At 42.9% G+C, this 24,780-nt stretch overlaps 1 protein-coding gene across 6 annotated transcripts in view; it reads right to left on the bottom strand.

Annotated features, from left to right (window-relative positions):
* agap2 (ArfGAP with GTPase domain, ankyrin repeat and PH domain 2) overlaps positions 1 to 24,780 on the bottom strand; it is a 52,767-nt gene that overhangs the window by 14,220 nt on the left and 13,767 nt on the right. For 5 of the 6 annotated variants that reach the window (XM_072448896.1, XM_072448893.1, XM_072448890.1 and 2 more), the window contains exons 2-9: positions 7,070 to 7,128; positions 5,754 to 5,841; positions 5,546 to 5,631; positions 4,580 to 4,715; positions 4,126 to 4,260; positions 2,984 to 3,102; positions 1,530 to 1,679; positions 1,151 to 1,225 (exon numbers count right to left, since the gene is read on the bottom strand). In XM_072448896.1, coding sequence (XP_072304997.1) covers positions 1,151 to 1,225; positions 1,530 to 1,679; positions 2,984 to 3,102; positions 4,126 to 4,260; positions 4,580 to 4,715; positions 5,546 to 5,631; positions 5,754 to 5,841; positions 7,070 to 7,128 — 848 coding nt within the window. The remainder of the gene's footprint in view (positions 1 to 1,150; positions 1,226 to 1,529; positions 1,680 to 2,983; positions 3,103 to 4,125; positions 4,261 to 4,579; positions 4,716 to 5,545; positions 5,632 to 5,753; positions 5,842 to 7,069; positions 7,129 to 24,780) is intronic. The other variant, XM_072448894.1, reaches the window with a different exon arrangement.

Below are 24,780 nucleotides of genomic sequence, written 5' to 3'. Positions count from 1 at the left end.
TTGGACCTGAAATAGTTCTTTTATAGGCCTGATTTAGACCTGAAATAGTCCTTTTATAGACCTGAAATAGTCCTTTTATAGACCTGATTTAGACCTGAAATAGTCCTTTTATAGGCCTGATTTAGACTTGAAATAGTCCTTTTATAGACCTGATTTAGACCTGAAATAGTCCTTTTAGAGGCCTGATGTAGACCTGAAATGGTCCTTTTAAAGACCTGAAATAGTCCTTTAAAAGACCCGATTTAGACCTGAAATAGTCCTGATTTAGACCTGAAATAGTCCTTTTATAGACCTGATTTAGACCTGAAATAGTCCTTTTATAGGCCTGATTTAGACCTGAAATAGTCCTTTTAAAGACCTGATTTAGACCTGAAGTAGTCCTTTTATAGGCCTGATTTAGACCTAAAATAATCCTTTTATAGGCCTGATTTAGACCTGAAATAGTCCTTTTATAGACCTGATTTAGACCTGAAATAGTTCTTTTATAGACCTGATTTAGACTTGAAATAGTCCTTTTATAGACCTGATTTAGACCTGAAATAGTCCTTTAATAGGCCTGATTTAGACTTGAAATTGTCCTTTTATAGACCTGAAATAATCCTTTTATAGACCTGATATAGACCTGAAATAGTCCTTTTATATGACTGATTTGGACCTAAAATAGTCCTTTTTTAGGCCTGATTTAGACCTGAAATAGTCCTTTTATAGGCCTGATTTAGACCTGAAATAGTCCTTTTATAGACCTGATTTAGACCTGAAATAGTTCTTTTAAAGACCTGATTTAGACCTGAAATAGTCCTTTTATAGACCTGATTTAGACCTGAAATAGACCTGATTTGGACCTGAAATAGTCCTTTTATAGGCCTCATTTAGACCTGGAATAGTCCTTTTATATGACTGATTTGGACCTAAAATAGTCCTTTTTTAGGCCTGATTTAGACCTGAAATAGTCCTTTTATAGGCCTGATTTAGACCTGAAATAGTCCTTTTATAGACTTGAAATAGACCTGAAATAGTCCTTTTATAGACCTGATTTAGACCTGAAATTGAGTGTTAATTCTTTAATGTCATTTATGTTCGATTGATGTAATAACTAACAAGTTGCAGTGAATAAACGAAGGGAAAAGTTGAATCTTTGTCTCGTCGTCACCTGTTTTATGGGAACGCCTCGGTTTGAGCTCAGATCTCCTTTAGCGTCGCCCGACTTCTTCTCCTGGTCACGATTCTGAAAAGAGAAAGAGGAACGTCACATGGGCAGAAGAGAGGAGGGAGGGAGGAGGGAGGAGGGAGGAGAGAGGAGAGAGGAGAGGGGAGAGGGGAGAGAGGAGAGAGGAGGGAGGCGGGAGGAGAGAGGAGGGATGAGGGAGAAGAGAGGAGAGAAGAGAGAGGAGAGAGGACAAGCAGAGTCTGTAAAGAGAAAGGAGACAGAAAAGAAAGTGAGAGGCAGTGATCATGTGACACAACATGAACTGAAAAGGTGAAAGGTCAGGATGGGTGATGGGTGAGTGTGGGTGATGGGTGACACTGACCTTGAAGAGCGAGGGTCGTCGGGGGATGTTTTTGAGGGAGCGAGATACAGAACCGGCCCCGTCCCCTGGAGCCACCCTCAGCTCCCTGTGACTCACCACCGGAGTGGACGGGAGAGAGTACGTGTAGCCGGGGCTGGGGCCGTTACTAACCTGGGGTGAGGAGGGTGAGGAGGGGTGAGGAGGGGGTGAGGGAGGGGGAGGAGGGGGTTGAGGGAGGGGGAGGAGGGAGTGAGGGGGAGTGAGGGAGGGTGTGGGAGGGTGAGGAGGGGTGAGGAGGGGGTGAGGGAGGGTGAGGAGGGAGTGAGTGAGACGGGTTGAGAGGGTGAGGGAGGGGGTGAGGGAGGTTGAGGAGGGGGTGATGGAGGGTGAGGGAGGGGGAGGAGGGGGTTGAGGGAGGGGGAGGAGGGAGTGAGGGAGGGTGAGGAGGGTGAAGGAGGGTGAGGGAGGGTGAGGAGGTCATGGAGGTGAAGGGGACAAATGTACAAGGTGAGAATGAGCTGAACACACAGGTGAATTCAAACAGGTGGAGATGAGTGACAGGTGTTCAAGGGTGACAGGTTTTTAAAAGATGACAGATGTTTAAAGGGTGACAGACAGTCTGGCTTTAATAATCATCTGCACAGGAGGCTTCTGTGTTTTAGATTGTGGCCAATTGAGTTTGTATCAAATGTGAATAAAAGTGGCCCAAGGACAGACTCTTGAGGAACACCTTTGTTAAGATAAGAACATTCTGACTGAAAGTCTTTAGACTAAACCAGGTGTGTTTACCCGTGTATTGTGTGTTTAACTGTTGTGTTGTGTGTTTACCTCTCGTGTCGTGTGTTTACCTGTCGTGTCGTGTGTTTACCTGGTTGGGGAAGGAGGCGGAGCCTGTCGTGTTGTGTGTTTACCTGTTATGTTGTGTGTTTACCTGTCGTGTCGTGTGTTTACCTGTTGTGTGTTTACCTGTCGTGTTGTGTGTTTACCTGGCGTGTCGTGTGTTTACCTGGCGTGTCGTGTGTTTACCTGGCGTGTCGTGTGTTTACCTGGCGTGTCGTGTGTTTACCTGGTGTGTTGTGTGTTTACCTGGCGTGTTGTGTTTACCTGTTGTGTCGTGTGTTTACCTTTCGTGTTGTGTGTTTACCTGTCGTGTTGTGTGTTTACCTGTCGTGTTGTGTGTTTACCTGGCGTGTTGTGTGTTTACCTCTCATGTTGTGTGTTTACCTGTCGTGTTGTGTGTTTACCTGTCGTGTTGTGTGTTTACCTTTCGTGTTGTGTGTTTACCTCTCATGTTGTGTGTTTACCCGGCTGGGGAAAGAGGCGGAGCCGGCTTGTTGTGTGTTTGCCTGGCTGGGGAAGGAGGCGGAGCCTGTCGTGTTGTGTGTTTACCTGGTTGGGGAAGGAGGCGGAGCCTGTCGTGTTGTGTGTTTACCTGGCTGGGGAAGGAGGCGGAGCCTGTCGTGTTGTGTGTTTACCTGGCTGGGGAAGGAGGCGGAGCCGGGCGTGGACCCTCCAGAGTGACTTGGAGAGTTGGGCAGGGACTTACAGGCCTGAAGAGCCGCTTGTTTCCTCTGAACGACAACTTTCTGAGCAGCTGAAGACGAGAACAGAAGAAACACTGTTTTTACAGCTCAGAGTCATGCAATGTTTCTGTAAATTAAAGTCAATAAGTCAATGTCCGGTCCAACGACGTTGAGTTCAAGTCTAACTTGAGTTATATTTGGGAGAAGAAACAATAAGAATAAAAATCATCTTTGTCCCTGTTAACATAATTATACTTTTATAATATTTATTATTTATATATTTATATTTTATATACTTTAATTATACATAATATTCTTAGTATTATCCCTGTGTCCTGCTTTGTAACTAATCCTATCAAATTAATATTATGCATATGCAGTCTACAGTGTGATCAATCTACTCTGAAATAGAAGTAAAAGTTGTTTGTAAAGTACAAAACCATCATCTCGGGAGAAAAGAAAAGTCTTTGTGCCAGATTTAGCCACAAGATAAATATGGACCAAACAAAATACCTTTTGACACTTTTGATCATCTACGTTCTGTCTTTTCTTTAGGACCCAACGCTTTGGGAAGAATTACAAATGATTATATTCTATTTTCATGGCAATTCAATTTGTGGTTTATGTTTAATATAATAGTGAGATTCATTTTAAACTGATCAGGAGCATTTAAAAGAGCGAGATCTGAACTAAAGTCAGAATCTCACACGTTTCATGTTTGTAAAAGTCTGAAGCGTTTGCAGCTTTCAGACACAGTGTATCCACCAGGATCAATATCTGAATCTGACATGATCTTATCTAAAATAAATAAATAAAAGCTGAAATTTGACGACTGAAGGCATCTGGATAGAGAATACTTACAAATAAAGTGATTATTGATGATATTTTTACGGTTTGATTTATAATACAACTGTCTGTTGTGTACTTTAGAGAATCTTTTTTAGACAATTTGTCGATTAATTGTTGCCGACAATCTATATTGAACCTTCATGAAGAACATTGAGTTTGTGATTTAACTGACACAGTCTTTGTATTTGTCACTTTGCTCAGTTTGTACTCTTGTCTTTAGTCTTTAGTGTGAAAGCTTCAAACACCTTCAGAAAAGACGCGTTCCACGTTGAACCCGTAGGTGGCGCAGGTCTCGTAGAACAGGGAGTGTCGGACGTCGATGCAGAGCTGTCGCGCTCGCTGGTCCTCGATCACACGAGGGTTACTGCTGCTGATCTTATCTGAGACACAACACACACGCTCAGAACCTGTGGGCGCGCTCGGAACCTGTGGGCGCGCTCGGAACCTGTGCGCGCGCTCGGAACCTGTGCGGGCGCTTGTAACCTGTGCGGGCGCTCCGAACTGTGCGCGAGCTCGTAACCTGTGCGGGCGCTCGGAACCTGTGCGCGCGTTCCAAACCTGTACGGGCGCTCGGAACCCGTGCACGCGCTTGGAACCTGACAGTTTGATTGTGTAAAAGAAGCTCTCTGAGAATAAAAGGTTAGAGTTCTAGGTCCATGTTCTGAAATAAAATCTGACGTTAGAGATAAAGTGTCTTACCCTGTGTGCCCACCACAATGACGGGCAGGTCTGAGCGTGCAGAGCTGAGTTGAGCGTACACCGAGTACAGCTCCTGAAAACTGGCCTCATTCTCCAGACTGAAGACCAGGATCACAGCGTCCACCCAGCCGCAGAACTGACACGTAAAGGGAGCAGATTCAAAAGTGTCAGGATGCACTGTAGAAAAGTTGTATCATCTGAACACAGTTTTAGACTCATCCAAGAGTCATCTTCAATCTGTGGATCGAGTCTGAGAACTCTGGCCACCAGGCGGAGCCTCTTGATAATAGCCTGTCCTGTTGAACTATTTGTTAGTAATGTATTTAGGTTTCAGCTGAAACTAATCTTCTTTGTTACCCCAACAGCTCTGTAATGCATATAAATCCCATTGTTAGCTGCTGCAGCTCCTCATCACTGATGAGTGCCTGATTAGCATCTGAATGACCCGGGATGGTTCTGCCCCCTGGCTTCAGAACACAGATCAATTTAAATTTAAACCTTGATTTCAAAGTAATTGACCTTGCTCCGCCCAATGTAATGGCACTTCTGGTCCAGCGGGAACTACGTTTGTTTAAATTGAGAATGAGGGAAAACATGCTCTAAAGTAAATTGATTTGAGTAAAATATTCATGTGACCAACGAGTCAACACTGCCCTCCACCCCCCTCTCTCTCTTAGCTGTGCGTCGGGCGGCCAGGCTCCTCCCCCTCTCTCTCCCTATCTCACCTGTGCGTCGGCCGGCCCAGACTCCTCCCCCTCTCCCTCCCTCTCTTTCTCTCACCTGTGCATCGGGCGGCCCAGGCTCCTCCCCCTCTCCCTCCCTATCTCACCTGTGCGTCGGCCGGCCCAGACTCCTCCCCCTCTCCCTCCCTATCTCACCTGTGCGTCGGGCGGCCCAGGCTCCTCCCCCTCTCCCTCCCTCTCTCACCTGTGCGTCGGGCGGTACAGGCTCCTCCCTCTCTCTCACCTGTGCGTCGGGCGGCCCAGGCTCCTCCCGGATCAATAACAGATGACTCTGTCCATCCACCAGGACTTCCTTCTTAAACCTGCCTCCTGTAAAAGACAAAACGATATAATAAAACAGACTAAAACAGAATAATTTATATAATAGTTTTTCAAACACTTTCAGCTCTTTTTTAAGCATTTTTTCCACTACAAACAATAAACAAACGCACCGTCGTTCCTCTCCACGGCCTGGTAACTGCCCGTGATGTACTTGTTCACCAGCGCCGACTTCCCACTTCTCAGACTCCCCAGGACGCCCTTGAACACAACACACAGAGACACGCCCTTGAACACGACACACAGAGACACACGCTTGAACACGACACATAGAGATATATGCATCTAAATATAATGTACTTGTTTATTTCAGAGCAGTGTTTAAATGTCTTGCTTTGTTTTGCAGACATATTAGATGAGAGAAAAAAATTTACAAAGGGGATTTTGGAACATATGTGTCGTTTTAGAGATCTTACAGGAATAATTTTGCCTCTTTTTTCGTATTTAGCGCTTGAATAAACCAGGCTTGGAATTAAACCCTTGTGTTTTGTGCAGTTTTGTGTGTGTTTGTGCGACTTTAAGGCCTGATCTGTGTGTGTATTTACTCTGTTTTTGTTGTAAACTGTGCAGTTTTATGATTATTGTGTTGTCAACCCTTCTGAATAAACTTCACTTATTATGGGGAATTAATTGAAATGATTTGATTTACATCTAACATTTTCACAAATATTTTGTATTACTTCTTTTCTATTACAGTCACTCTTGTTTACGATACAGTTACTTTAATAACACAATAATACAGCATGTAATTTAGGCTTTAATCAATACTGAAATAGAGAAAACAATTTTTTATCAGTTATCAATTGGTGCTGATACAAAGCTGTTTTCAAATCTAGTTTTTTTACACTATAATATAACACAACTTCAGTATATTTAAAGGCGCAATGGACGATTTTCCGGCAATTTGAGAACGCAGGCGGAAGTGCGCATGCGCACTCGCCCGTGCGGTCTGATAAAACACACTTGTGCGTTTGTTTATTAGCGCGACGGATCGCATCGCACGTCTCCCGTAGATTTCAGTCCACTTCTGAGTCAGCGCGAACTGTCTTTCGCCGTCTTCATTTTGCCCCGTAAACTGAGGGAACTATATTATGATAGATCAATGCGCTTAGACACGCGGAAATGTGGGATGAGCCGCACGCGGCTGCAGGTGAGCGGTAGGTGCGTTTTATGATTGATACGTGGCAGGATTAATCAGCAGTCCACATCACGAGGAAATAAGACTCAAATTTATTCAAAAAAAATTGTCCATTAAACTTTTAAGTATTATAAGTGTTCAGAGTGTACTGTGATTGTATCATGTGGCGTAATACAATACACTTTACAGTTTAATGCCAGTAATCAATATTCTGTGACTAAAAACATTCACAATTTCATCCCAAACACTGACATAAAAATATGAATGAAGTGACTAAACGTTTGGTCTCACCAGTCGGATGTCCGGGACGACTCGGCTCAGGGTCCACTCCTGACTGTTGGCGATGTTCACTGCGGACACAAGGGTCATGGTCAGGCTCATGGTCAAGGTCAGAGTCAGGAAACAGGCCGATCTGAGCATGTAACAGGGCGTGGCAGCGTCTACAGCAGGGTTCAGAATAAGCGGTATTGCATCGCAAAATGCAAAGCAATTTCTTTCAAATGCGATGCATTCGTCAGAAAAAAAGTGTTTTTGTATTGCAGCTTTTGTGATACAAAAATGTGTGTTCAATAAACCAAAGCGCCTCAATGTACTGATCACTCGTCAATCGATCGCCAACAACGGCATGACACAATGTAGGAGGCTGTGTTGACATGACGAGTCCTGCTGCTGTCTCAGATCGCGAGTCTGCGGTAAAGTTAGCGTCATATTCACAGATTTGGACTTCCGAGGTCAATAGCTCCTAAATGCAAAAGTCTTTGCAGATCATTCACAGCCAAAATACTCATATTTACACTGCCAAGTGACACAACCTCGTTTAAAAAATCAGATGCATATTTTGGGAGCAGCGAATTACACTGCTCCGACTGTGGAGCCGGAGCCGAGTGCTTAGGGACCGTCGTCAAAAAGCAAAACGAAAAATGGAAACATTTTATAGCTGGAATGGAACGTGAAATGGAGCGGTACAATTTGAATAACACAATAAATACACCATGATGGACACCACAGCAGCCTTTATTTTTCCATCAGAAGCTTAATACATATTTTTTGTGAGTGTAAAGACAATTAATATGTAAATGAGACTCCTGCAAATAGTCATCTGATGATGATGTAGAAGAAAGTTGTAAATAAGGCCATCTGACTTGGTGCTAATTAATTTGTTCAACAAATAATTTTATTTGTAGGTTTTCTGTTTTATTTAGAATTTTTTTTTAAAAAGGAGTGGACTAAAGCGGGACTAAAGCAGGACTAAACCGGGACTAAAGCTGGACTAAAGTAGGGCTGAAGCTGGACTAAACAAGGACTAAAGCACGACTAAAGCTGGACTAAAGTAGCGCTAAACCGGGACTAAAGTTGGACTAAACAAGGACTAAAGCGGGACTAAAGCTGGACTAAAGCAGGACTAAACAAGGACTAAAGCAGGACTAAAGCTGGACTAAAGCAGGACTAAAGTTGGACTAAACAAGGACTAAAGCTGGACTAAAGCTGGACTAAAGCTGGACTAAAGCAGGACTAAAGCTGGACTAAACAAGGACTAAAGCAGGACTTAAGTGGTACTAAAGCCCGACTAAAGCAGGGCTAAACCAGGACTAAAGCAGGACTAAACCAGGCCTAAAGCAGGACTAAAAACAGGGCTAAACCAGGACTAAAGCTGGACTAAAGGGACGAGACACAGGGACGCGAGGGCAGAGCATTAGCAGAGCGTTTTCTGCAGACGACGCAATGTCCTCAGTTCTAAACGTATAAAGTGTCCTCCACAAACAGAAGAGCACGAGACGCTCTGACTCACAACATCACCAATGTAGCTTTTACGGACGAGTATCAAACAGTTGTGATTTCAAACACATCCAAAACAATCAATACTCAGACACTAGAAACATGTTATTACCACTTGAAAAAATGACGTCGTAATAATCATCAAACATATGGAAAAAAATGACATTCGGAATTTGATCAACTTTGGCCCAAATGGGACTTGACAATTGGACTGTGCCTTCATTTTATCTTTTTTTTTTATTTTCTATGATTATTTTTATTATCATGATTATTATTTTAGTTATTTTTTGTCTAGCTTTCTGGTTCTGTTTCATGTTTTTATTGTACATGATCAAAGTTGTACGTCTTCTGTAGTTGCACGTCTTCAAAGTATATTTTACGCTATACCATTAAAAAAAAAGAAAGAGGAAAAAAATACATGTTTTTTGTCTAATTTGACAGTGTTTGTTTGGATAACAACAGTTGTAAATATAGCCGCAAGCGGCAATGATCGGCCCTCGCTACGCCGCCGCCACGCCGCAATAGGAGGGGGCGCTAACGCGCCCCAATTGTCCTTTTATTACATCTACTGCTGAATCTGTGACGCGGTCACATCTTCTCCCCTTTGTTTTACCATCAAAAAGCAATTTTATTTTGAATTCTTGGCAAAATGTGCGGCTTTGCCGCACAGACACTGTGACTCTTTGAATAAAAATGTGGATAACTTTTGATGGTCCACCCCTGAAGATGAGTCTCACCAAATTTCAGGTTAATATGTCTAACGCCCTAAGAGGAGTTCGTGAAAGTCTAAAGTGTAAACATGTTCTGGCGATTTCCCCATTGGAATAACATGGAAGGTTTCGGTCATCGTTACGGCAAAGCCATAACAATTATGACATGGGTCTCATTGACTTTTTTGATGGGGATGCCAAAATTGAGTTGTGTGTCAAATTTCATATAATTTCGCAAAACTAAATATTTAACCTCCATATAAAATCTGTAGGGGGCGCTGTGGCTCCAAATTAATTTATTTCACTTCAAGTAGGTTTAGGGCAAAGAGTTTAACAACTGATTCTAATTTGACGCAATTCGGACTTTATCTGCGCAAACGGCAGAAATGTTAAATTTGGGAGATTTCTGAAATTCTTGCTACAGTTTGCGGCTTTGCCGCACAGAGACCGTGACAGGTATCAATGTAATTTGGATAACTTTTGATGTCCCACTCCTCAGTAGCATTTTCACCAAATTTCAGCTTTTTAGGGCCAACGCCCTGGGAGGAGTTCGTAAATGTACGACGTTTGGAAAAACTCCGAAGTCATGTTTAGCCATTTTTGAAGCAATATGGCCGACATTTGGTTGGGCGGACGGCGTTGCCGTAATAATATTTTTTACTTCTCTTGTCACCATCTACCTCTGCGCCAAATTTCATGATTCTACGATCAAATTTTTTTTGGGTCATTTCCCATCTCTCAATGCATTTTTGGTACATTTGGGGGCGCTAACGCGCCATTTTTTTTTTATTTTAGAAAAGGGAAATAGCCAGAATGTAGAGAGGCACGATTTTTAGAGGTGTGCAATTTTTTGTGACTTTTCGTCAATGTTCACTGGGTGAAAAATAGGGGGGTTGGTCCCGAGAAGAAGAAGAAGAAGAAGAAGAAAGAATTAAAGCCGCAAGCGGCATCCAACGGCCCTAGCGGGCCGCCGGCCTTCCGACTCTGCGCTTTCGACTTGATAAAGATGGCGCCCTTATTGTGTGTTGAATAAAAAAAGAACTTGACAGACGGCGACACAATTGACATGGCCAATCCAGTGCAAATCAACACAAGTGTCAGTCAAATTTGCTGCGCCGCCGCACAGAGACCGTAGCACTTGGAATAAAAATATGGATAACTTTTGATGCCGCGCTTGTGTAGATGATTTTTCCCAAAGTAAAGCTTGATCGAGCTAATGCCCACGGAGGAGTTTGTTAAAGTGTGAAGCGTAAATGTGAACATTTCAAGGATTTGGCGTTTTTCCCATTTGTGACAGTATATTTGCAGCTCCACGGCACAGAGACCGTACCACTTAAAATCAAAATATGACTAACTTTTGATGCCCCGTTTGTGTAGATGATATTCTCCAAATATGAACTTGATCGGGCAATCGCCCTAGGAGGAGTTTGTTAAAGTGTGAAACGTAAAAATGTGGTCATTTTAGAGATTTCGCTGTTTTCCCATTTCTGACATATATTTGCGGGTCCGCCACACAGAGACCGTAGCACTTAGAATCAAAATATGGGTAAGTTTTGATGCCCCGCTTGTGTAGATGATATTCTCCAAATATGAACTTGATCGGGCAATCGCCCTAGGAGGAGTTTGTTACAGTGTGAAGCGTAAAAATGTGGTGATTTGAGCGATTCTACGATTTTCCCATAAGGATAACATGGGATGTTTCTGTCAACGCTACGGTTACGCCGTACAAAATATGACTTTGGCTCTCATACTTTTATGATCAGGATGGCAAATTAGAATTTTGTTCAAAATATCATGTCATTTGGAAAAACTCTATTGTTTATAGGCCACTCTGAAGGCCAAATAGTCAGAATTCTGGGAAACGTTTGTGGCTCTGTCGCACAGAGACCGTAAAAGTTATCCTTAAAATTTGGATAACTTTAGATGCCCCACATGTCTAGAGGACGTACACCGATTTTGAAGTCGGTGGGCAAAACGCACTAGGAGGACTTCGTTAAAGTGTAAAACATAAAAATGTGGTAATTTGAGAGATTTTGTGGTTTTCCCATAGGGATAACATGGGAGGTTTCTGTCATCGCTACGACTACGCCGTAAAAAATCAGGCATTTTTGTGATTGGCTTTTGTGATTGGGACGGCAAAATAGAATTTTGGGTAAAGTTTAGACAATTTTGGTAAAACAAATTTTTGACCTTCAATGTTAATTTAAAGGTCACTCTGTAGGGGGCGCTATCGCGGCCATTTCAATTTTGTCAGGCTAAACTGGTCCAAACTAGAAAGTTTAACAACTGATTCAAATTTGGTCCTAATCGGACTGGTTTTGATCAAATGGGAGCAATTTTTAGATCTGCAATATTCCAAAATAAGTTGTCCAACTTTGCGGCTGCGCCGCACACAGACCGTAAAAGGTATCTCAAAAAATTGGATAACTTTAGATGCCCCACTTGTCCAGAGGACGTCCGCCGATTTTGAAGTCGGTGGGCAAAACGCCCTAGGAGGAGTTCGTCAAAGTTTGACGTAAACAAAATGGCTAACTCAGCTTGTTTTCATTTTCAAAGGAAGATGGCGGCCATAGGGTAAGTCTGGGGGCGTGGCCACAATAATATTTTTTTTTTGTCCTCACGAGAGGAATGCGTGTCCCGAATTTCGTAGCTTTACGCCAAAGTTGACCTCGGGGCGTCTCCCATAGGCGCAATGTATTTTGACTTTTGTCGGTGGCGCTGTCGCGCCATTTTTTAACGAAAAAAAAAATGGCCCAGAAAAAATCTAATTTTTCGCCGATTCTGAATTTTGGGCAAAGTTTGGTGAGTTTTTGAGCATGTTCAGGGGGTCAAATTAGAGATCAAAAAGCAGAAGAACAAGAAAAATAATAAAAATTAAAGCCGCAAGCGGCATCCAACGGCCCTCGCGGGCCGCCGGCCTTCCGACTCTGCGCTTTCGACTTGATAAAGATGGCGCCCTTATTGTGTTGAATTAAAAAAGAATTTGACAGACGGCGACACAATTGACATGGCAAATCCAGTGCAAATGAACACAAATGTCGGTCAAATGTGCGGGTCCGCCACACAGAGACCGTGACACTTGGAATAAAAATATGGATAAGTTTTGATGCTCCGCTTGTGTAGATGATTTTCCCCAAATATGAGCTTGATCGAGCTATTGCCCTTAGAGGAGTTTGTTAAAGTGTGAAGCGTAAATGTGAACATTTCAGAGATTTCGCTGTTTTCCCATTTCTGACATATATTTGCAGGTCCGCCACACAGAGACCGTAGCACTTAGAATCAAAATATGGATAAGTTTTGATGCCCCGCTTGTGTAGATGATATTCTCCAAATATGAGTTTGATCGGACAATCGCCCTAGGAGGAGTTTGTTAAAGTGTGAAGCGTAAAAATGTGGTGATTTGAGCGATTCTACGATTTTCCCATAAGGACAACATGGGATATTTCTGTCATCGCTACGGTTATGCCGTACAAAATATGACTTTGGCCCTCATACTTTTATGATCAGGATGGCAAATTAGAATTTTGTTCAAAATATCATGTCATTTGGAAAAACTCTATTGTTTATAGGCCACTCTGAAGGCCAAATAGTCAGAATTCTGGGAAACGTTTGTGGCTCCGTCGCACAGAGACCGTAAAAGCTATCCTTAAAATTTGGATAACTTTAGATGCCCCACTTGTCTAGAGGACGTACAACGATTTTGAGGTCGGTGGGCAAATAGTCAGAATTCTGGGAAACGTTTGTGGCTCCGTCGCACAGAGACCGTAAAAGCTATCCTTAAAATTTGGATAACTTTAGATGCCCCACTTGTCTAGAGGACGTACAACGATTTTGAGGTCGGTGGGCAAAACGCACTAGGAGGAGTTTGTTAAAGTGTGAAACAGAAAAATGTGGATATTCGAGAGATTTAGCAGTTTTCCCATAGGGATAACATGGGAGGTTTATGTCATCGCTACGACTACGCAGTAAAAATTAAGGCATTTGTCTGATTGGCTTTTTTGATCGGGACGCCAAAATAGAATTTTGGGTAAAGTTTAGAAAAATTTAGTAAAACTGATTTTTGACCTTCAATGTTAATTTAAAGGTCACTCTGTAGGGGGCGCTATCGCGCCCATTTCAATTTTGTCATCATAAACTGGTCCAAACTAGAAAGTTGAACAACTGATTCAAATTTGGTCCTAATCGGACTTGTTTTGATCAAATGGGAACAATTTTTAGATCTGCAATATCCCAAAATAAGTTGTCCAACTTTGCGGCTGCGCCGCACACAGACCGTAAGAGGTATACCAAAAAAATGGATAACTTTAGATGCCCCACTTGTCCAGAGGACGTACGCCGATTTTAAAGTTGGTGGGCAAAACGCCCCAGGAGGAGTTCGTCAAAGTTTGACGTGAACAAAATGGCTAACACAGCGTGTTTTCATTTTCAAAGGAAGATGGCGGCCATAGGGTAAGTCTGGGGGCGTGGCAACAATAATATTTGGTCAGACAGTTGCAACGCTGCCTTCGGCAGCGTTGCGGGAGCAATAGGCCCTCCGCCCTGCTGGGGCTCGGGCCTAAATATAGCCGCAAGCGGCAATGATCGGCCCTCGCTACGCCGCCGCCACGCCGCAAGAGGAGGGGGCGCTAACGCGCCCCAATTGTCCTTTTATTACGCCTACTGCTGAATCTGTGACGCTGTCACATCTTCTCCCCTTTTTTTTACCATCAAAAAGCAATTTTATTTTGAATTCTTGGCAAAATGTGCGGCTTTGCCGCACAGACACCGTGACTCTTTGAATAAAAATGTGGATAACTTTTGATGGTCCACCCCTGAAGATGAGTCTCACCAAATTCCAGGTTAATAGGGCTGACGCCCTAAGAGGAGTTTGTGAAAGTCTAAAGTGTAAACATGTTCTGGCGATTTCCCCATTGGAATAACATGGAAGGTTTCGGTCATCGTTACGGCAAAGCCATAACAATTATGACATGGGTCTCATTGACTTTTTTGATGGGGATTCTAAAATTGAGTTGTGTGTCAAATTTCATATAATTTCGCAAAACTAAATATTTAACCTCCATATAAAATCTGTAGGGGGCGCTGTGGCTCCAAATTAATTTATTTCACCTCAAGTAGGTTTAGGGCAAAGAGTTTAACAACTGATTCTAATTTGACGCAATTCGGACTTTATCTGCGCAAACGGCAGAAATGTAAAATTTGGGAGATTTCTGAAATTCTTGCTGCAGTTTGCGGCTTTGCCGCACAGAGACCGTGACAGGTATCAATGTAATTTGGATAACTTTTGATGTCCCACTCCTCAGTAGCATTTTCACCAAATTTCAGCTTTTTAGGGCCAACGCCCTGGGAGGAGTTCGTAAAAGTTTGGAAAAACTCCAAAGTCATGTTTAGCCATTTTTGAAGCAATATGGCCGACATTTGGTTGGGCGGACGGCGTTGCCGTAATAATATTTTTTACTTCTCTTGTCACCATCTACCTCTGCGCCAAATTTCATGATTCTACGATCAGATTTTTTTGGGGTCATTTCCCATCTCTCAATGCATTTTTGGTACATTTGGGGGCGCTGACGCGCCAATTTTTTTTATTTTAGAAAAGGGAAATAGCCAGAATGTAGAGAGGCACGATTTTTAGAGGTGTGAACATTTTTGTGACTTTTCGTCAATGTTCACTGGGTGAAAAATAGGGGGGTTGGTCCCGAGAAGAAGAAAGAAGAAGAAAGAATAATATTCCGATGCGAAAACAATGTTTCCCATTTTTCAAATATCATAAACTATACATTTTCGGAAAGTGCTCGCGCTTTCCTACCTCATGGTGTGGGTCCCTGGTCACTGACGGGTACTTTCGTTAATTTTGAGTGGGCTCCGCCCACTTTGTGTTTTTGGCCCTCTATACAGTAATAATGTTCAATTTTTGCATTACATGCTTATATGCACGGAACATGCAAGAGACGGGGGAACGTATTCGTGAGCTACTTGGCGCAAATGAGTGCTTTATATGGGGATGACGACCGCTTCGCGGTCGTCATCTCAATGTAAAGTGCTCGTTTAGTGCGCACTTTTGCACGGGCTTCGCCCGTTTACAACGGTAATGTTCCATTTTCCTACTACTAATTAGTATGCACGGTGCGTGCATGAGTGAAGGAGTGCGTTAGTGAGTGTTTGGAAGTGGGCGAGCGCTTCGCGCTCGATTTCGTGCGCACTACGTGCGCACTTTCGCAGCCGTGCTTCGCACGGCCTTACGAGATTAATAGGCCTCTCGCCAGCTTGTGGCGCTCGGGCCTAATTATAAATGGGCGTGACAGGAAGCAGTTCTAAAATTCATCCAAATCTTTTTCTGTCACTTTAAACATTAATTCAACACATGAAGTTGTCCTCATAAGTTTTTTGGGGTCAAATAATAGTTTTAATTGGAGTTTTGGTCATTACATGTGTCATGAGTTACAACCAGGAAATAAAAAAGGATCAAATCTGTCATGTTTTTAGCTAAATCTACAATGAAATTTGAACTGTGTTTTGGTCAAATGAGTCCAAACTGTCGGAGGCACTTTGACCTTTAACACCGAGAAGTTCTTTTGTCCTGGAACTGAAGAAAATGAGCCTCAACTCAACCTTTAGAGTCTGTGAAGCTGAGACTCAGGAGTTTAGATGTTGTTTGCTAAATAATGACGTCTGGAGGAGGCTCTGCTTGATTATATACAAATTTGTTTTAAAGGTCCCATATCATGTAAAATGGACTTTTCAGAGCTTTTAGTCTTCTTACAGTGCTATATGTGCCTCAAATATGTGCCCAAAGTGTTTTTTTGATTGATTCCCGCCGTTTTTAGCTAGAGACTAAGACAGACTATATCCTTTCCTCGGATCTGCAAATGGACGGGGGCTACCCACAAGGGCGCGTCATAATCACGGACCTGCGCCACCATTCCCCCCTCCCCCCTCCTCTCCCCGACTCCGCGCCGAGGGGGAAAGGGGGAGGAAGTGTGTTGCTCCGCGTGTATGCGGAAGAGCCACCGCGGTTAGTTTCACGTTACACAGGAGAACCTGCTGCGCTGTGAATCTTCGGACTTGTGTTGTAGAACTTACAACAAAGTTACATTTGAGTGCTGGCACAGACGATGGAGCGCGAGAGCTGTACATACACCGTCTCCACGCTGAGACTACGTCACGGGGTGGGCGGGGGACACACGCTCAAGCTGAGACTACCTCACAGGGTGGGCGGGGGACGCACGCTCTCTCTGAGACTACGTCACGGGGTGGGCGGGGGAGCCAGATCGCTCTTTGCAAGGGTGGGGTCGAATCTCAAACCAAGCCGTGTGCATTTCCGGGTTTGTGAGAGGGTCCAAGGTATGTGTGATATTTCATAACTATTATGTTATGAGTGTTGCACAACACTTATGGGTAGACTACGAAACAGGAAAAATAGCATGTTATGGGACCTTTAAGTCTTGTGATAAAGTAAACAAAACAAGTCCATTCATATATAAGGCCTGTTCAATTTGAGTGAATTTCAGGGTTATTCTGGGGAACAAACTGACCCTGATTTGTCCAAGAATGCGTGATTTGACTGTGAATAAGAGGGTCAAAGTTACATGTTTGATTTGATTGTGAATAAGACGGTCAAAGTTACATGTTTGATTTGACTGAATAAGAGGGTCAAAGTCACATGTTTAACCATCCGGGAGTTCCATAGTTTCCTTTTATCAGACCATGGACAAGAAGGAAACAAATGAAGAAAAGGTCAGAGGTTAAAGCCAGAACCGTTCTTCCTGATGTGTAAATGAATTCGGACAAAGTGCTTTTCAAACTGCGAGTGCACACGGTAAACAAGAAGAAAACCACACATTTCGAAACATGTTTGGACGGATCCGAAAGATATTTTTATTTAGTTTTTAGTTTGATTTCCAAAGAGAGTAAATCTTTTTTTTCTTTATTTTTTCCTTTCAGTGTCTGTGCTTTTAAATGTACGGTAGTTTATTTTCTTCAATGTCTTTTAAATGCATAATGTTTTAAAATATGTGCGCTTTTATGTCTTTACTTCACTATTACCTGGTTAAATAAAGGTTCATACATGAATAAATACAAAGGAGAGTTTGTTATTTGCGGAGGACATTTTACTATCTAAATCACTGCCTCCTTTGACTCAAACTCAAACTCGACTTAAATAGAAGTTAAAGGAGAAGAATTTTGCGTCTGTCATGATGCCGCACTGTAAAATATGTCTTATTTAGACATGTACACCATATATCAGGTCTAGACATTTGCATTTGACACGTTTAACCGCGAGACGTTCTTTTGCGAGGCGGCGTTGGGACGTAAACACGCACACGTACTTTACTCTGTTCAGAATACTACAGTAAAGGAAAACGCTGTGGTATTTCATCACGTTACACAGCATCAGAGAGGGAAAAGGTTCATCCATAATCCTGAATATTCATGTCAAAATGTAATCGTAAGAATGTAAGAAGAAGAATCGTGGCTATTGCAGAAGAAAAAGAGTTTGAAGGAAATCGATGGTCTAAAAATGTCGGGTGTCTTTTATCGCTCTGTTTAACTGTCACTTTATCACTCAGAATAAAGTTTTGAATAGAGAAGTGACTCAAAGTGAATAAAAAGCTGAACGGTTTGGGAAATATCTAGTTTGCGATTCAGTTTTCAGCCCAGGAGTTGAATGTGATTTGAGGTAATTGTAGAAGCAACAATATTTGATATTTGGTCGACCCGTCTGGGGACACTTAATCAACCCTGTGATTTAGAAGTCACTGTAAAAGCAACAATCACACATTTAAATATAATCTCTTCACTTTGGTCAGACTCAGTGTCACATTTGAACATGGCTTAGGCTACAGCACATGTGCCGTACATATGATAATCCATTCACTGCACATTATTTTATCACAATTATGACGACCAGAATCATTGAAATGAATGATTTATTTAACTGTACCGAGATGATTTCAAGATGTAATGTTGAAATGATGACACTGTATTTAATCACTTTTCTGATTAAAAACAGCTTTATTGAGATTGGGTCAGAATACTCTAAAATAATTACAACGGAACATAATTCTCAATGGTTTAAAACTTGAAACTATTACAGAAATCTTTTTAACTTTGCTGTGGGGGTCCAGAGTGGGTTATTCTGGTGTGAAAGTTGTCAATCTTGGTCTAGATTAACACAATAAACCGCTTCTTTCTGGCAGTTTAATGAAGATTATATTGTACCACAAATGATTATGCTTTTCCATAATGGCAGAGATATTGTTTCTTATCACACGTGCTGTTCTGTGAGTCATATTTTCAGTACCAAATGCATGAACAACAGTTTTCTTTGTTAAACCTGCACAAACTGAATATGAAATCGCACATTCACGGACACGTTCAGTATTTCACATTCTCTGGGACCTGCTCGTCACGTCCGTTCACATTTCTACTGCGATCGCTCTGGCGTCGCCACGCGTTCACGCCACTTCGCCGCCGCAGCCTCCCTGTTACCATGGCAACACCGGCTCCTGCCCTGCACAGTGAGCGCCTCTGTGTGTGCGTCTGTGCGGTGCTACTCCTGAATGCACAATGAGTGAATGAGACGTACATGAGCTCGTTTGTGACAGGAATACTGTTGTAACGAGCAGGGGGCGGGGCCAGGGAGATGGAGGAGGGGCAGAGGGGAGAATAAAGATAAACTAATCCAAGAATCATATTTCAGAACATGTGGTGGTCGAAACTTGGTCGGCCAGATAAAAATATTGATTTTCTATAAATATTGACATCCGTTGACATTCTTTATGGAGTTTAAACGCATTTAAATATAAAACTTATCGTATCGGGATCAAATCCATATTGTCATAGTATTACAGTAATACTGTGGCTATAGTATTATTATATATAAACATAGTATTACAGTAATACTATGGCAATATGGATTTGATACCGATCCCCAGTAATACTATTACTATTATTACTATTACTGAGATCGGATCAGAACAAAAGTCACTTACCACAGACATAGCCACATTTATGTCTCTGCACTCGACATAAATAATGAGTCTTTTTACTGATTAAAACAATTTATTTATGAATCATTCAGTAATAAAACCAGGGCTAAACCAGGTCTAAACCAGGACTAAACCAGGACTAAACCAGGTCTGAACCAGGACTAAACCAGGTCTAAACCAGGACTAAAGCAGGACAAAACCAGGACTAAACCAGGACAAAACCAGGTCAGAACCAGGACTAAACCAGGACTAAACCAGGATTAAACCAGGACTAAACCAGGTCAAAACCAGGACTGAACCAGGTCTAAACTAGGTCTAAACCAGGACTAAACCAAGTAAAAAAACAGGACTAAACCAGGACTAAACCAGGTCTAAACCAGGTCAAAACCAGGTCTAAACTAGGTCTAAACCAGGACTAAACCAGGACTAAACCAAGTAAAAAACAGGACTAAACCAGGACTAAACCAGGTCTAAACCAGGACTAAACCAGGTCAAAACCAGGACTAAACCAGGACTAAACCAGGTCTAAACCAGGACTAAACCAGGACTAAACCAGGACTAAACCAGGTCTAAACCAGGTCTAAACCAGGACTAAACCAGGACTAAACCAGGTCTAAACCAGGACTACAGAGTCTAGGTCAATGTCACTCCACCATATTTGTGTCTCCGTCTCCCGCGTGGCCTCATTAGGACAGTCAGACCCACGCTGTGAACTCCACTTTAGTGCGTTAGCTTGTGTGTTAGCGTGTGATTAATAGTGTGTGTCTCTTAGCTTGTGTGTGTGTTAGCTCGTGTGTGTTAGCTCGTGTGTTAGCTCGTGTGTGTTAGCATTTGCACAGATTAGCCCCGAGGCGGCGTGAAATCGGCCCACGCTCTGACAGACATTAGATTAAGACGATCCAAGACGCTTCTATTGTTATTTTAGTCCCATCAAACAACTGCAGCTGTCATGTGTTTGGAGACTAAACAAGAACGAGACTAGAACTAAACCAGGTCTCAAAGAGGACCAAAAGAGGACTAAAAGAGGGCTAAAAGAGGACTAAAACAGGTCTAAATGAGGCCTAAACCAGGTCTCAAAGAGGTCTAAAAGAGGACTAGAAGAGGTCTATAACAGGTCTAAAACAGGTCTAAAAGAGGGCTAAAAGAGGTCTAAAACAGGTCTAAAAGAGGGCTAAAAGAGGACTAAAACAGGTCTAAACGAGGCCTAAACCAGGTCTCAAAGAGGTCTAAAAGAGGACTAGAAGAGGTCTATGACATGTCTAAAACAGGTCTAAAAGAGGGCTAAAAGAGGTCTAAAACAGGTCTAAAAGAGGACTAAAAGAGGTCTAAAAGAGGACTAAAACAGTTCTAAAAGAGGACTAAAACTGGTCTAAAAGAGGAGTAAAAGAGGTCTAAGACAAATTGAAAAGAGGTCTAAAAGAAGACTAAAACAGGTCTAAAACACAACACAACATAAAGCTAAAACAGGACTGAACCAATATTAAAACAGAACTACAACTGGACAAAACCAGGTCTAAATTGGGTCTAAATCAGGACTCAATGCAGGGCTGAACCAGGACCTTTCCATTGGAGAAACATGTTTACTAGGTACATACATTTTAATTGCCACGTGGCGCATTCCAGGCATAGCAAAATTAAGAAAGTGAACAGGGACAACTCAAGGACTAAACCAAGTCCATGTCACGACTAAGCCAGGACTAAACATGTCGATATCACGACTAAACCGGAACTAAACCATGTCGATATCACGACTAAACCGGGACTAAACCATGTCGATATCACGACTAAACCGGAACTAAACCATGTCTATATCACGACTAAACCAGGACTAAACCAACTCTAAAACAGGCTTATTCAAGACGGTATTAAAATGATGGCACTCTATACTTTGACGACTCGGTAGGAGGCGCTTCTTTTGTCAAACCCCGCCCTCTGTTCAGCGCTGCACTTGGGTTTATCAGGATGCGTCTTGACGTGCGTGACCGTAAACGGATTCACAGTTCGACATGATACACCCCTCGCTCCTTCCGTCAGCGTCCGCTTAGAGCCGTGTGACGGGACTGCAGTGCGCATCCCATTGATCTCAGACCATAGTCCCCTGTAGCCGTTAGCATAGCCTTCTGAATTAGCAAATTACCGTACAATATGAATAATCAGCAGCGTTTGGGCGGAAACCTACCAAACACGTTTCGGTAAAAACTTTGTTAAAAGTCATTGTTGAGAGTGTAAACCTTTTGCCGTTTTATTTTAGACATGAATTAGCGTGTAAAACTAGCATCTGAGCTAAAGGCTAATGAAGGTTTAATGTAATTATTTGATTCTTCTGGTAAGAATCTAGTGACACTAAACATACTCTTTTACCTGTTACTGGTGACGAGAGCAGATAAATGACATAAACAGGGAGAAATGGAGAACTTTGCGTTTAAGAATGTCTACATGGAGGACCGCTAGCTAGCCATTTGTTAGCATGCGTGTGTGAATGAGTGAGTTCGGTCTACGACAGGCGAATGTCTGAAGGAACTTGAATTTTACAATAATATACTGTAATGTAAAGGGTAGACAAGCCCGACCAAAGACGGAAGTCGAGTATTAGCACTTGTACATCACATCAACTGCAAGCTGATCTAATTTCTGAAACAACCATGTAGAAAGACGAGTCCCGGGGTCATAGATGAGATGTTTGAGAAGTGTCAGATCATTGGCACCGAGCAGAGAAAACATCTAAGGAGAAGACCTGTGTGAGGAACAATGACACACTGAAGATCTAATAATAATAATAATAACTTTTATTTATATAGCGCTTTTCAGTGACCCAAAGACGCTGAACATAATAAAAAAGGGAGGGGTATTTACAGACAGGGGGGGACAACACGTACAGAACACATTAATATACAGATAAAATGAACAAGACAGAAGAAGTAGAGAGAAAAAGATGGGGATGTAACAGGGGGTAGAAGTGTAGGCAATGGGGTAGAGGAGGCTAGGGGTAGGGGAGGTCATAGGCTTGGGTGAAGAGGTATGTTTTTAGGCGGGATTTGAATGTTGTGAGTGAGGGAGAGTGGCGGACAGGTTGGGGGAGGGAGTTCCAGAGTCGGGGTGCTGTTCGGTAGAATGCTCTGTCGCCAAAAGTTTTGAGTCGGGATGTTGGTGCAGTCAGGGTGAGAGAGGAGGAGGATCGGAGAGCTCGGGTGGGGCGGTGGGGGATGAGGAGGTCAGACAGGTAGGGGGGGGGGCAAGGTGGTGAAGAGCTTTGAAGGTGAGGAGGAGTATTTTAAAGTTTATGCGCTGCTTGATGGGGAGCCAGTGGAGAGAGCGGAGAACGGGAGTGATGTGATCACGGGACCGGGTGTGGGTGAGGAGGCGGGCAGCGGAGTTTTGGACCATTTGGAGTCTATGGAGGGAATGGGAGGAGATGCCAGTGAGGAGGGAGTTGCAGTAGTCAAGGCGGGAGGAGATGAAGGCATGGATGAGGGATTCAGCAGCGGGGAGGGTGAGGCAGTGTCGGATTTTGGCGATGCGGCGGAGGTGGAAGTATGAGGTCTTGACGATGTGGCTGACATGGGGAGTGAAGGAGAGGGTGAGGAACAACGACACACTGAAGACCTGTGTGAGGAACAATGACACACTGAAGATCTGTGTGAGGAATAATGACACACTGAAGATCTGCGTGAGGAACAACGACACACTGAAGATCTGTGTGAGGAACAATGACACACTGAACAAGGACACACTGAAGATCTGTGTGAGGAACAATGACACACTGAAGACCTGTGTGAGGAACAATGACACACTGAAGATCTGTGAGGAATAATGACACACTGAAGATCTGTGAGGAATAATGACACACTGCAGATCTGTGTGAGGAACAACGACACACTGAAGATCTGTGTGAGGAACAATGACACACTGAAGATCTGTGAGGAATAATGACACACTGAAGATCTGTGTGAGGAACAACGACACACTGAAGATCTGTGTGAGGAACAATGACACACTGAAGATCTGCGTGAGGAACAATGAAACACTGAAGATCTGTGTGAGGAATAACGACACGCTAAAGATCTGCGTAAGGAACAATGAAACATAATAATAATAATATTATTATTAGGCCCGAGCGCCACAAGCTGGCGAGAGGCCTATTAATCTCGTAAGGCCGTGCGAAGCACGGCTGCGAAAGTGCGCACGAAATCGAGCGCGAAGCGCTCGCCCACTTCCAAACACTCACTAATGCACTCCTTCACTCACGCAAGCCCCGTGCATACTGATTAGTAGTAGGAAAATGGAACATTACCGTTGTAAACGGGCGAATCCCGTGCAAAAGTGCGCACTAAACGAGCACTTTACATTCGCGGTCGTCATCCCCTTATAAAGCACTCATTTGCGCTAAGTAGCTCACGAATACGTTCCCCATCTCTTGCATGTTCCCCATCTCTTGCATGTTCCGTTCATATAAAAATGTAATGCAAAAATTTAACATTATTACTGTATAGAGGGCCAAAAACACAAAGTGGGCGGAGCCCACTCAAAATTAACGAAAGTACCCGTCAGTGACCAGGGACCCACACCATGAGGTAGGAAAGCGCGAGCGCTTTCCGAAAATGTATAGTTTATGATATTTGAAAAATGGGAAACATTGTTTTCGCATCGGAATATTATTCTTTCTTTCTTTCTTCTCGGGACCAACCCCCCTATTTTTCACCCAGAGAACATTGAGGAAAAGTCACAAAAATTTGCACACCTGTAAAAATCGTGCCTCTCTACATTCTGGCTATTTCCCTTTAATAAAATAAAAAAAATTGGCGCGTCAGCGCCCCCAAATGTACCAAAAATGCATTGAGAGATGGGAAATGACCCCAAAAAAATCTGATCGTAGAATCATGAAATTTGGCGCAGAGGTAGATGGTGACAAGAGAAGTAAAAAATATTATCACGGCAACGCCGTCTGCCCAACCAATGTCGGCCATATTGCTTCAAACATGGCTTAACATGACTCGAGAGTTTTTCCAAACGTCGTACTTTTACGAACTCCTCCCAGGGCGGTGGCCCTAAAAAGCTGAAATTTGGTGAAAATGCTACTGAGGAGTGGGACATCAAAAGTTATTCAAATTACATTGATACCTGTCACGGTCTCTGAGCGGCGAAGCCGCAAACTGTAGCTAGAATTTCAGAAATCTCCCAAATTTAACATTTCTGCCGTTTGCGCAGATAAAGTCCGAATTGCGTCAAATTAGAATCAGTTGTTAAACTCTTTGCCCTAAACCTACTTGAAGTGAAATTAATTAATTTGGCGCCACAGCGCCCCCTACAGATTTTATATGGAGGTTAAATGTTTAGTTTTGCGAAATTATATGAAATTTGACACACAACTCAATTTTAGCATCCCCATCAAAAAAGTCAATGAGACCCATGTCATAATTGTTACGGCTTTGCCGTAGCGATGACCAAAACCTCCCATGTTATTCCAATGGGGAAATCGCCAGAACATGTTTACACTTTAGACTTTCATGAACTCCTCTTAGGGCGTTAGCCC

Source organism: Eucyclogobius newberryi, unplaced genomic scaffold (assembly GCF_026437365.1).
Source record: "Eucyclogobius newberryi isolate DKJ021-1_F unplaced genomic scaffold, fEucNew1.0.hap1 SCAF_17, whole genome shotgun sequence".
Lineage (NCBI taxonomy): Eukaryota > Metazoa > Chordata > Actinopteri > Gobiiformes > Gobiidae > Eucyclogobius > Eucyclogobius newberryi.
This window is presented reverse-complemented; position numbering and strand designations above follow the sequence as displayed.